Source organism: Pundamilia nyererei, unplaced genomic scaffold (assembly GCF_000239375.1).
Source record: "Pundamilia nyererei isolate P.nyererei 1_Seehausen unplaced genomic scaffold, PunNye1.0 scaffold00004, whole genome shotgun sequence".
Lineage (NCBI taxonomy): Eukaryota > Metazoa > Chordata > Actinopteri > Cichliformes > Cichlidae > Pundamilia > Pundamilia nyererei.
This window is the reverse complement of record NW_005187405.1, coordinates 8,576,404-8,589,877: the sequence shown is the minus strand read 5'-3', so window position 1 is coordinate 8,589,877 and position 13,474 is coordinate 8,576,404. Positions and strand designations below refer to the sequence as shown.

Below are 13,474 nucleotides of genomic sequence, written 5' to 3'. Positions count from 1 at the left end.
TAATGTCAGCTCCCTCCTCGGCCTGCTGGCTCTCCAGCTTCTGCGTGAAGTTTGGTGGCAATGCTGCACAAGCATGTTTTCATTACTCATCACAATTAGGTCATACAAACAGTTTTAACAAGGCCACAGAATAGTCTCTTTGAAAATTCGCACACAAATGTTTCCAAAACTATGCTGGAAAAAACATCATGAATCCATACCAGTGACTTTCAAGGCTGCAAACGTCTTCTCGTCCCCGCATATGCATGTATACGCTCCACTATCTTCTATCTTCAAATTCAGAATCTGAAGTATACAAGAGCCCTCTGCCTGCTTCATGTCATACTTCTCTCCTGGTTTGAGAATTTCAGAGTCTTTTTTCCACTGAACGACAGCTGCAGGTTTTGATAGCTCACAGCGAAGTGTCACACTCTCCCCTTCTTTTTTCTCCTGGTTTTTGAGCTTCTCAATAAAAGTAGCAGGCAGGGCTAAAACAAAATGGAAAATTACTTTGAGTTTTGTTGGGTTGTAAAGAAGAATGAATAATGGGAAGCTAGGACGGCGGATGGAGTTGAGGTGCTCCAGTTGTCCAACATTAGTCTTTGGAACAGTGCAGCTGATTCTGAACAGTGGATTAAAATCTAGGAGCAAAACCCAAACTTTACTGCACTAAAAAAATTTAAATTCTTAAATGAAAGGAGAATAATCCAATGAATTTGGGCAATGGTCACTCAGAAACGCCAATGCATGCTCATGAATGTCATTCACAGTTTGTGGATGTACAGACAATACCTCAAACACACATATACCAGACAAAGATATGAACGCCACTTAACACAAAAGCAAAGAATTCCTTGCAGTAACCTAAATGCTGCAAATGACTGTAGAAAAACACAGTAGAACTGTATAAATACATAAAGATAATAATCCACAAGCTTGTAAACTCCTTGGATGGTATCAGCTGGTTTGGTACCAGTTGTTTGCATATGCGCTCTGATCTCCTGTGACTCCTCTTGAGTGACAGAGTGGACTTCCAAGGGTACAACACAATGTAACCACTGTCCGTGTGTTTTGAGAACAAAATGTAAAATTGTGATTTTTGGATTCAATTTATTAAAAAAATAAAATAAAATCTCAAAATTAAAAGAAAACTTAGCTCAAACCTTTCTGCAGTGTAGTAAGATGTAAGTAAGAACAAAACGTTGTCTCACCTTCATTCATGCTAAAGTTCTCACCTTTAACGGTCACCTTGGCCATGCTCTTGGCAGTGCCTACGTCACAAGTGTAGATATCAGTATCGTTCTCCTCCAGTTGTTTGATCATGAGAGTTAAGACGCCATCTTTCTGAGACATCTCATATCGCCCTCCAGCCTTGAGCTCTGTGTGACCTTTAAGCCATACAACCGTGGATGGGATTTGTTCCGTCGTGCATTGCAGAGTCACGGAGCCCTTCTCGTCTGCTTCACTGTCCTTTAGCGTTTTAGTGAATTTATGGATTGGCTCTGCAAAAAGGAAACTTCGCTGTGACAATGTTTGCCACAGAATGAAATTACGGCACTAATAGTTGTTGTTTTTTTAAAAGACTCCAGAACATATTCTATGTCTAGCAAATATTTCAACTTGGAATATCATTACTAATTCCTGCACCTATACACACCTGAGCTGGCATACTGGAGAAAATGTAGAATGATTTTCTGCGTTAAACAGATTAAGTTTTCATGTAATGAAATGTGCTATATAAATACAATTGTCATTTTATCTTTACATACCTTTAACAGGGATGTTTTCCAGATGAATTAAATCATCAACACAAATACTTTTTAAAGGTCCTCTTGCCAGCTAGTATAAAAACCACCACTAGGTGCTGCCTCCAGAAGGACTGACCCACAAGCACCTTTGTGTTACTTTACATATGTGTGTGGTGTTTATTTGCTTGTGTGTGGAAAATCGAAAAACAACGTAGAATAATCGTATCCCATCAAAGCTGAACTGTAAAATTAGACCAAGGCAATTTTTGAGTTTTCTTAGAGTCTTACCCTTGATTTCTAGCTTAGCTCTGGTGGTTGCACCTCCAATAACTTCACAGCTGTACTCTCCAGAGTCTTGAGCAGACACATTATGGATGGTCAGTTTCATGACTCTATCTTGCTGGCTGAGCTCATATTTCTGGCTCTTTTTGATGGCTTTACCATCCTTGGCCCACTTTACAGCAAAACTAGCCTGTGTCACCTCACAAGTAAAAACAGCATCTTCCCCTTGAATGACACAAATATTCTGCAGTCCTTTTGATACAGATGAAGCTTTACCTGCAACATAAGAGGACAAATGTTTATTTTATGATTTGAATCATTGCCAAAGCCTCTTAAAGACTGATATCAAGCTTACCTTCAACTGTCAATGTTGCTTTGGAGCTCAAGTCTTTGATACTGAACACTACCTCACCAGCATCAGCAGGGGAGACATCTTTAATAGTGAGCATGTATTTGCGTCCTTTGGTGGAGATGCTAAAGCGGCCTCTGTTTGTAACAGCTTGGCCATTGACAGTCCAGGAGCACTCATCTGTGCTCTCACGAGACAGGATGCACTCAAAGCTGCATGTATCTCCCTCATTCACTTCAACTGATTTCAGCCATTTAGTTATTCCAATACCAATTTCTATGATAGAAACCAAATTGTGTATAAGTTAACTGTATATATGAAAAGCAGTGTGTACAAATAAATATACAAAATGATAGAAAAACACACCTCTGACCGTAACCTTTGCCTTGGATACCTCAGTGCCAAGGTCACAGCTGTACTCCCCAGCATCATCTTTGGTGGCATCCTTGATGATCAGGCCCAAAGACTTGCCTGTGTGAAGGAGCTCATATTTTGGCCCAGCTTTTAAGACTTTACCCTCTTTTCTCCATGTGGGGGAAACTCTTGGCTTGGATGCCTCACACGCCAGAGTGATCATGCCTTTCTCTTCTCCAATAACATCGTCTAGTGACTTGAGGAACACAGCGCGCTTCTCTGCAGAAAGTAAAACAGTGATTGAGGGATAAATAAAAGCCTCATTTGTGAAATATCAAATAACTCTGGAACTGTATTTAATGCTCTCACCTTTAACCTTGAGTTTGACAGACTCTTTGACCTTGCGGACTTGAAAGGTGATTGTTCCTCCATCTTGAGGTGCCAGGTTCTTCAGTGTCAGCTTGTGAACCTTCCCCTCATGAGCGATGGTGTTAACTTCATTTGTGAAGAGCACCTTGTCATTCAGAAGCCACTGAGCTTCTTCATCAGCGTAGTTAATCTCACAGGTGAATACCGCATCGCTGTCTTCATCGACTTCTGTATTGGCCAAGTGCTTGGTGATTTTGATTTCACGCACTAGGCAGATGAATCGGGACAGCAGATTCAATTTGAAAAGAAATCACAAAATATTTCAAATCAGTTGTTTATGCTAGGGGAACTCTGTGATATTCAAACAGACTGTATAAAAGATGGACGTAGCTTCTCGATCTGAAATAAAAAGCAAACGTGGAAGTGCTGCATTTATTTTATTGGTTGCAAAGAGACTTCTGCTTGGATAAAAGTCTTTTGAGAATGATATTAGAATGACACTAATATCAATATTAACTATTATTGGAAATCTTTAGCCAAAGAGCGTGCAATGTCCTCGGTTTCTCAGTCAGATTCTCACATCTGGTTTCAAGGAACCAAAATGGATGGTGATAGTGAAAACACTGAGCTCGAGGCTTCACAATGGGGAACTAATAGGTGGCTGATGTCACAGTGGCTTCATCCATATTTTAAACACAGTCTTTTGACAATTTAAAGTTGGAAAACGTACCTTCAACAGTAAGTGTGCCTTTGGTCTCAGCAGGTCCAGACTGACAGCGGTACTCTCCACTGTCCTCCTCAGTCAGCCTGTGAATGGTAATTTGGGCACGTGTACCATCTTGCTTGATGTTGTACTTGTCTGAAGCTGCCAGAGGTACTCGACCTTTGAACCAGTTAACCTCTTTGGGTGGAGCAGAGAACTTGCAGCTGAGTATGGCTGAACTTTTCTCCTTCGCCTTAACATCTTTAATGGCTTCTGCAATCTCAAGAGGGCGCTCTGAATGTGAGCAACAATGACTGATTAGACTCAGCTCAAATCTAATGGAAGTTTTCTGTGTATACATACAGAATTTTCTGTGTGAACACAACACTGAAAACTTTTACCTTTAACTGTGAGCTGGGCTAAAGATTTGCTCTTCCCAGCTGTAAACTGTACAGCTCCCGTCATTGATGCTTTAGTCTTTTTGAAAGTGAGACGGTGCATCGTGCCTTCTTTCTCCATTTCGACATCAGGCCCCTCCTGCAGAGCAACTCCATTCAAAGTCCATACAGGAGGTTTCACCAGTTCCATACTGATTTCCACTTCAAAAACAGCTGCAAAGGGTTCTGTGACTTCTACTGGACTAAGTTCCCGCACTATGCTGATGGACTGCTCTGGAGGGATCATAAAAAGAGAATGGATCAGTGAAAAGAATTCATCAACTGCAAATACTTCACATTCTTTCCCAGGGATTAAGAAATGACATCCATTTTTTGCATGAAAGTCATTTTACAAGAACTAAAGCGGGGGTGTCAAACATAAAGTCCAGGGGCCAGAATCAGCACGGCGAAGACTCCAATCCAGCCCGTTGTTTAACATTGGAAAATGTAAAGAAGGATTGTATGTATGTTTTACAGTATTTCCAGTTGACAAAGACCTCCCTGATGGCAACAAAGTAATTAAACAATAGAAATTATGTAATGTTACACATTTACTTACAATTTTAAGCCCAAAGAGTCGTGCTGACAGATTTATTTCATTTACTACAACAGCATGTCTATATCATGTAGAAAAACTGAGACATACTGTTGAAATTGTGCTTCTTTTTTATATTAAGATTATCTCATTGCTTAAATTTGTAGTTAATGTTCAATGAACTAAAAATTGAGGCCAACCCTGAGGCCACACTTAACAAGTGTAGCTTTAGATTGATGGAATTTAAGGTTGATAAGGATATCTGAGAGTTCAAAGGTCAAAACAAAATATAAGCAAACAATCTTGATAGGGATCCCTCAGATTTGTACTGTTTTATTGCTTGTTTATTTTTTAAACTTCACATTGAGAGATATGTTTGATGTGCAAATATATAACTTCATCAATATTCTCCCCAGACACGATTTGTTTATAGTATGTTGTCGTGATGCTTTCTGATGTATTCACCGTTAGGATTTATTGGTCTAGCCCTACACATTGTTTACTTGACTTGCTAAAATATGCACAACCGTCTGGATGATCTATTAGCATGTGTAAACATTCATCAATGATATTCATATATGATATGACAGTTTAATGACCTTACACATATGACTGCTTATATGCTTGCCCATATTTAATGAAGTTGATATGTGAATTTTTAATGGTATAGCTCATATAAGGGATTTATTTTTTTAAGGCTGTATGCAACTATTATCGCTACCAACTATTAGCAATGGGTTCGGAATTATAAATCTTGCTTTATAGGATGGAAACACCACACATCATATGCAAAATAACTGTATTTAAGCATAAGACTTTCATTTATCCAGAGCAACGCATCTTCATACAATGTATGAAGTCGTCCTGTGACTTCATACCACACGGTGGTACATGCACAAAGGCCTTTTTTCTGTAATAACAGAAAATTCCCAACATAAAACTTCAACACATCAGCAAAACTAAAAACAGGTTGCACTAAAATTTAGTTACTCATTTAGATTAAGAAAAATCTTAAAATTTCAACCTCAATGTTAATTAATTTAGTAGGTCAGGCTTGTTATAGAACAACTGAGAGATAACATATTAACAACCTATTATACACATATTTCCCATTAGTACACTATTTCAGATTGGCATACACCTCATTGAATTGGACACTGATGGCTTGTTTTCTGAGGATATAATGAGAAAGTATTTATATTTACAGTGGCAGTAAGTTTAAAATGAACTATTGTCACAATCCACTGTTTTACCTTCCACAAGCAGTTTACAGGATGTCTTGTCATCAGTGGCATCACAGGTATACGTGTCTTCATCCCCAGAGTCCACATCATTAACGGTGAGCTTTCGGTACAGGTCTTCGCTTTTGATCTCGTACTTCTTGCTGGGTTTGATCTCCGTCTTGTTCTTGTACCACTTCACCTTTGCGCTGGCACGTGACACTTGGCATTCAAGATGACCACGATGCTTATACATCGCTATCTTATCCCTGAGTCGCTTCACAAACTTCACAGGCAGCTCTACAGTAACAATAACACTTAATCAATGAAAACTATTATGTGTGCTGCAAAGGGTTTGCCGGTGTCTATGCATAAGTTAAAGTAATTTCAGATGGTATATGAATTGTATTGCATATTAATGCTTTTGATGATATATTAATGCTTGCATTGAAATATAACATGTTTTGCAAAAGCTAAAGAAAAAAGAAAGAGTATATAATGGCACTAACATAAAATTAGCCCATATATGCAAGTTACAGCAACTCATACAAAACTAGACAGCTATTCTCTTTCAGGATCAAATGATCTTTTCATACTAATAGAAATCAGATGCACTAAATATCTTATCTTTATGGTGGCCGTGAGACACCAAACGGACCGCAACTTAAGAAAACACCAGCAATAACAAAAACGCTGCAAAAGCACACAAAACACAACGGAAATAGGAAAAACAGCAACGGAAATAGGAAAAACAACAACGGAAATAGGAAAAACAACAACGGAAATAGGAAAAAACAAAACAGAAATAGGAAAACGACAACGGAAATAGGAAAAAACAAAACAGAAATAGGAAAAACGACAACGGAAATAGGAAAAAACAAAACAGAAATAGGAAAAACGACAACGGAAATAGGAAAAAACACAAGGGAAGTGTTTCTGGGGAGACAATAACCCGACGGACCAGTTGCAGGAACCCAAAACATTGTAGGTGTGCTTTATCATGATTCATATAATACTGATGACAGATTTTTAGGCTAATAGTCAGGCTAACACACTTACCTTTCATCTTTTGTTTCCTCACAAAATCGATAGATCCTCCACATCTTTTAAGTGTCTCCCAGCGCAATTCTTAGCATATTTTGGTTCCTACAAGTGGTCCGTCGGGTTATTGTCTCCCCAGAAACACTTTCCTTGTGCTTTTGGAAATCTGTTTTTTCCTATTTCCTTTGTCGTTTTTCCTATTTCCGTGCTTTTGCAGCATTTTTCTTATTGCTGGTGTTTTCTTAAGTTGCAGTCTGTTTGGCCTCTCAGGGCTACCGTACATCTTACTATAACACACAAAATCTGTTTGTTTGCCTACAAAATCCTCCTTCACAATCGATCAAAAAAAATTGGCACAAATGCATCTTAGGCCCCTGAAGTCTTATCTACACCACATATTGTTGATGTCATAATGTTGCCTAGGCTGGAGCCTATCATAGGTGTCATAGGGCAGGAGGCTATCCTGTAGGTTTGTCCCGGGGCTAACACGGAGAGATGGACAACCATTCACACCTGTGGGCACTTTAGAATCACCAGTTAACCCAATCCCACCAACTGCATGTCTTTGAACTGTGGGAGGAAGCCACACAGAGAGCATGCAAACTCCACACAGAAAGCCCACGGCCAGGTGGTGGATTCAAACCCAGGACCTTCGTGCCGTGAACTGCTCCACTGTGCTGCCCTAACAATATCTAATTTATAACCACAAAACATATATTATTGTGCCAGCATGTTGCCAAGAAATCACATAGCAATAGACTAAAACACTGGTGAAACAATACTGCATTGTGGGTACAAGTAATCTGTTTCACAATTAAATCACATTCTTGTACTGCTGGAGATTTTGAGATCCAATCTTCATAAGCCATCACACATTAAAAACGAAAAGAATGCTTTTCCTCTGGAATAAAATTATAAAACTGTAAAGCTGTGCTGTTGTTGAGTGCTCATTTTGCCATCAAGCTTCAATGAGGAGTGACAATGTGAATGTGAAGTTGCAAATGGATTTTATATCTTACCAATATAAAGAATAAATATATGCAGAATGGCACAAGGTGGTGACTCTCTTAGAATGATACTTCCTCAAGTTTTATTGTTTGTATCAGTAAATGATGTGGACGCATTCTGGGAGAATAACCGACTAACAGAAGTCAAGCTGTTCATCAAATTTAAACGTGTGTTTTATTGTTTGCAATTTTCTAAGAGCTCTTAACACAGTGAGAAGAAATAATCCATTTGCAGCCACACTGAACATCGCGGTGTGTAACAGCATTGGACTGATAAGCTATTACCATGCAACCATGCATTCAGTGTTATGTGATTTTAATGCACAGAACACATATTCGTTTACCTTTCACTTTAAGTTTAGCAGTTGAAGATGCTTTCTCAGCTGTAAACTTAATTTCACCCATATCTTCTGGGGTAGCAGACTTGAAAAGCAGCACATAAGTTCTGCCTGGAATTAGAAACAGACATCATCGTGAAAACATCCTTATTATTCCCAATCTTCATTAAGGCAAATCCTGTAGCACTACATGCTTAGCTTAATTAAAATGGTTTTCCAATTTCTTGAGGCCTTACCCTCTTGCCTCATCTTTATGTTGTCAGTGGCTTTGAGTTTTGTGTTTCCTTTGTACCACTGGCACTCCACTTCATCGTGTGAGATTTCACAGACAAATTTAGCACTCTCCTTCTCCATTACCTCCAAATCTTCCAGCTTCTTGATGATCTTGATATCTCTGGCTGCAGGAAAAAGAGGCCAAGTACAGAAAACTTTAATGAACCTAGATTAATTGTACCTTACTGATTTCCTTACTTTGTTGCATAATTAGTAATTACCATGAACAGTGAGCTTGGCGGAGGTGTTATCATCAGTAGTACGGCAGATGTACGTGCCTCCATCTTCAGGGGAGCATTTGTTGATGGCCAAAGTGCGCTTTTGGCCCAATGAATGAATAGCAAAGTTCTTTCCCGGTTTTAGTTCCACCTCATCCTGCAGATTCGGTGTTATTCAAAATGTTACATGTGTACTGCACACATTTAAATCAGCAGACAGTAATAATTTCTCACCTTGAACCATCTAACATCTGCATTCGGTCTGGACACTTCACATTCAAACGTAACCTTCTCCTTCTCAGGAACACTCATATCCATAATAGGTTTGGAGATCATAGCAGGAGCTTCTGTAGAATCAGCACATTAGACTTTTTTTAGACTGGATTTTTTTTAGGAAACCTAGACCTCATCAGGACAAACATGAGCCCACCGTTACCTGTGACGATCAGTTTAGCTGAAGTATGCACTCCCTCTGCCTGGAAGGAAATCATTCCTGCATCCTCCTGCTTGAGACTGGACAACGTCAGGATGTGCTTCTTTCCCAGAGCTGTGATATGGCAGTTTGGCCCTGACTTTAATTTGACCCTGTCTCTGTTCCAGGAGCCTTCAACATTGACCTGACTGAGTTCTACCTCAAGTGTTACTGTCTCTGTTTCACGTGCCTTGGTTTCTGTTAGACCCTTTATTACCTGGATCTTCTTCACTGAAGGGAAAAGGAAAAGAGTGTTAACACGTAGGACTGATTTTGTGATAACAAGCGCCATGACAATGACATTCTTCTTCTTGTATGATATGCACATCATATTCTGTATTTAAAACATTAATCTTGATGAGTCTTACTCTCCACGCTGAGCTTGGCCTGGGTCTTATCATCCAGAGTTTCGCAAGAGTAGATGCCACGGTCAGCATAAGTCACACTCTTGAAGACCAGAGCCTGCTTAGCTCCCTCTACCCGAATCTCCATGTTTCCTGCAGGTTGCAGCACTACACTGTTCTTCATCCACCTGACTTCATCCGATGCCTTACTGAGCTCCACTTCCATCCTCACTTCGCTTTGCTCCTCCACTGTCAGGTTTTCTAGCTTTTTCTTGAAAGTCACAGGTTCATCTGGAAGGGACACAAAGAATGTTAGATGGAAGTATGTGTTCATTTATATAAACAGTTAAACAATAATTCCCATTATTATCTTACGTTGCACTTGTAGAGTAGCTTTGCAGCTTTTGCCTTCTGCATCAACACTTATCTCTCCTGCATCTTTCTGAGTGACTGAGGTGATGGTAAGTGAGTGGCTGCCACCACCTTGCTCAAGCTTATACTTCTGCCCAGAAACGATGGGGATACTGTTGTGGAACCATCTGACGCTGACGTCTGCTGGGCTGACGGCACACTTGAAAACGGCATCTTTTCGCTCCGTTGCAACCACGTTGTTCAGTTTGGTGACCAACCTCACTAATCTTGGTGCTGAAAGGAATAAAGCATAATTATATAAAAGAAAAGGCTTCCATCCTGGAAAGACGTTTTTTTAGTTAAACTAGTTAATTACCTTTAGAGGAGACTTTAGCAGATGTCTTGTCATTTCTACATTCACAGCTGTATTCTCCTTCATCTTCCTTGGTCATGCCAGTCACAGTGAGAATTCGCCTAGCACCATCTGCTCGGACACAGAACCTGCCTCCAGGTTTAATCTCACGGCCATTATGGTGCCATACAGCATCCCCTAAAGCTTGATTTAGTTCGCAAATCAGGCTTAGTGTACCTCCCAGTTCCACTGTGGCAGGTTTCAAAGGGAGAACAAACTTCAAAGCTGAATCTGAGAAGAAAGCATGAGAGGGAAAAGTTCAAAGAAAAATCTTGCATCTGCAGATGCATGAGAGTTGTATTTAAGACTTTTCTATGACCTGCCTTTAACTTGAACTTTGAACTCCAGTTTATCATCCGCAGTTTGACAAGAGTACGTTCCACTGTCTTTCATTTCTGCAGATTTCACTATCAGGGTATGAGAAAGGCCCTCTTTTTTCATTTCATACTTGCTGCTCTCCTTGAGCTCCATGCCATCTCTAAACCATCTCACACTACCGCCCTCTGCGGTCAGTTCAGTGGATAAAACAATGCTTTCACTTGTTTGAACCACGCATGTGTCCTTGACAGATTTCTTCTGGAACTTTATGGCTAAATCTAGAAAGAAGAACTTATTTTCAGTACTTTGTACAAATAAGTGGTAATCCATTGGCAACATGTTATATTTAAAATAAATTTACCTGTTAGCTGCAACTTAAATACCAGCTTCTCTGTTCCAGCCTCACACGTATATTCTCCAGCATCCTTTTTCTCCACTTTTTCTATCACCAGCTCACGTGTTTTGCCCTTAGACTCCATGTGGGCTCCTTTGCTGGAAGTCAGCAGCTTGCCATCCTTGTACCACTTTACCTCTGTCTTGGAATCTGAAACCTCACAACTAAGCGTGGCTCTCTGTGAGAGATATGTTTTCACTTCCTTCTGGACTGACTCCATGTTAGAGAAGCCAGCTGGGGCTTCTGACCAGCAAATGGACAAAAAAACCCAAAACATCAATCAATATGAAATGCAAAAAAACTTTAAGCAACTATGACTCAACTTACTGGATACAAACGAGGCAATCTGGCAGAAATACTACACACCAACACTATTTTAAAGCTCATTGACATACAGTAGGAAAGTACTAGAGACAACTTATTGAGCTTACCTAACACCTGTATCTTAAAGGGCAGCTTCTCAGTCCCAGCCTCACAGATGTACTCCCCAGCATCCTTCTTATCCACACTGTTGATCACCAGCTGCCGACTCCTGCCTTTTGACTCTACACGAACTGTCTTGCTGGTGGTCAGAAGCTTGCCATCCCTGTACCATTTTACCTCTGTATTGATATCAGATACCTCACAGGTGAGAGTGGCTTTCTGAGAGAGAGTAGCTTTCACCTCCTTTTGGATAGACTCTTTGCTGGAGAAGGCAGACTTCACTTGGATCTCTGCAGAAATAACAGTGATTAATGTCATGGCAATGTAGCAAGTTTAAGTGTGATGTGAGATAAATATAACCTAAAAAAATTAATTTTCATAGCAACAAAGTGGATAAATACATAGCAAAGCCAAAACCAGGGAACAATATTTAACAGCTAAAATCTAACGTGACCACAAAATATGCAAATATGTGAAAACATCTGCAATTCCACCAAACCAAAAACAAAAATTTCTAAATCTTTCATTGAGTTTCTGTTCCAGTTTTACTCAATTCAGGTGTCAGGAAAATCAACCTAAACAAAGATTTCATAAAGTATTTTAAAAAATCTCTATAAATGTATAAATCTATGTAAATGACGAGTCAGATCAGCTGATTGACTATAATGTCTAAATTACAATTTTCACAACCAAAGATTATTATAAGAGCATGATTATTGTCATGTTTTTGCTTTGTGTTCCAGTACTCTCCTTTTTCTTACAACGTCTTTACAATGCCCCACCTGAAAGCTCCAAACTTAGTGCCCACCACCTTCAGCTCATCTCCACTCAGAGCAACACAAAGAGCCTAGACAATCATCTGTCTTGCAACAGTTTTTTCTATAAATTCAACATTGATGTATGATGCTTGATGATTCAGGAGTCAGTGAGTTACTGTAATATTCACTTTTAATAGTTACTAAAATAACAGTAATGACAATAACTATTACATAGTTTTTGTTATATAATTTGCATGTACTTCTCTTTTAGGTGTTAAAACACTTAACCTGTATGTTACATCCCCAATTTTCACTTGCTTTTCACATATAACCTCCAGCATCTTTCTTCTCTACATTGTCAATCACCATTTAAGTAATCCTGCCCTTTGAATCCATGTGATCTGCTTTGCTGGGATTTGGCAGCTTGTCATCTTTTTACCATTCCGCCTCTGTCTTGTTATCAACTATAATGGAGTACGGTGACAGTACAATTACCTGTACAAAAACAACAGTTCAACTGAAAGCACACAAAAACGCACAGCAAATGCACGATAACTCAGATAACCAGAACCTGGCAAATAACCAGCTAAAGATACCAGATCTTGTAACCAGAGACCAAAACATGGAGCTCAGCAGGTCATTTGAACAACATAACTCAATTTTCTACTCAAAGGCTGCAACAATTTTTTATCAAATTAAACCAAATACTACATCCCACAACTGAAGCAACCAACAATGTATTCAATGCAAACACAAAAACACTTTTTTGTGAAGAAGCCTTTGCATTAAACGATCTAAAATATGTTTTACACGTTACACTATATTATTATAAGTGTGACATCCATAGAGGCATACCTTGCACATGTATCTTAAAGGCCAGCTTTTCAGTCCCAGCCTCACAGATGTACTCTCCAGCATCCTTCTTCTCCACACTGTCAATCACCAGCTGGCGATTCTTGCCCTTTGATTCAGTATGGATTGTCCTGCTGGAACTCAGCAGCTTGGCATCCTTGTACCACTTCACTTCTGTCTTGTTATCAAATACCTCACAGCTTAGAACAGCTTTCTGTGACAGGGTGGCTTTTACCTCCTTTTGGATTGACTCCTTATTAGAGAAAGCTGACTGGACCTGTGTGTCTGAGGAGACCA

The 13,474-nt window shown here is 39.5% G+C and overlaps 1 protein-coding gene across 10 annotated transcripts in view; it reads right to left on the bottom strand.

Annotated features, from left to right (window-relative positions):
- Window positions 1-13,474, bottom strand: part of obscnb (obscurin, cytoskeletal calmodulin and titin-interacting RhoGEF b) — a 59,480-nt gene that overhangs the window by 34,640 nt on the left and 11,366 nt on the right. For 9 of the 10 annotated variants that reach the window (XM_005721487.1, XM_005721488.1, XM_005721491.1 and 6 more), the window contains exons 12-31: window positions 13,181-13,229; window positions 11,576-11,857; window positions 11,112-11,387; window positions 10,756-11,028; window positions 10,397-10,663; window positions 10,045-10,314; window positions 9,694-9,960; window positions 9,290-9,556; window positions 9,088-9,200; window positions 8,857-9,010; window positions 8,599-8,760; window positions 8,369-8,473; window positions 6,010-6,276; window positions 4,186-4,455; window positions 3,812-4,078; window positions 3,082-3,348; window positions 2,725-2,991; window positions 2,365-2,634; window positions 2,016-2,285; window positions 1,215-1,481 (exon numbers count right to left, since the gene is read on the bottom strand). In XM_005721487.1, the coding sequence (XP_005721544.1) occupies window positions 1,215-1,481; window positions 2,016-2,285; window positions 2,365-2,634; window positions 2,725-2,991; window positions 3,082-3,348; window positions 3,812-4,078; window positions 4,186-4,455; window positions 6,010-6,276; window positions 8,369-8,473; window positions 8,599-8,760; window positions 8,857-9,010; window positions 9,088-9,200; window positions 9,290-9,556; window positions 9,694-9,960; window positions 10,045-10,314; window positions 10,397-10,663; window positions 10,756-11,028; window positions 11,112-11,387; window positions 11,576-11,857; window positions 13,181-13,229 (4,630 nt within the window). The remainder of the gene's footprint in view (window positions 1-1,214; window positions 1,482-2,015; window positions 2,286-2,364; window positions 2,635-2,724; window positions 2,992-3,081; window positions 3,349-3,811; window positions 4,079-4,185; window positions 4,456-6,009; window positions 6,277-8,368; window positions 8,474-8,598; window positions 8,761-8,856; window positions 9,011-9,087; window positions 9,201-9,289; window positions 9,557-9,693; window positions 9,961-10,044; window positions 10,315-10,396; window positions 10,664-10,755; window positions 11,029-11,111; window positions 11,388-11,575; window positions 11,858-13,180; window positions 13,230-13,474) is intronic. The other variant, XM_005721490.1, reaches the window with a different exon arrangement.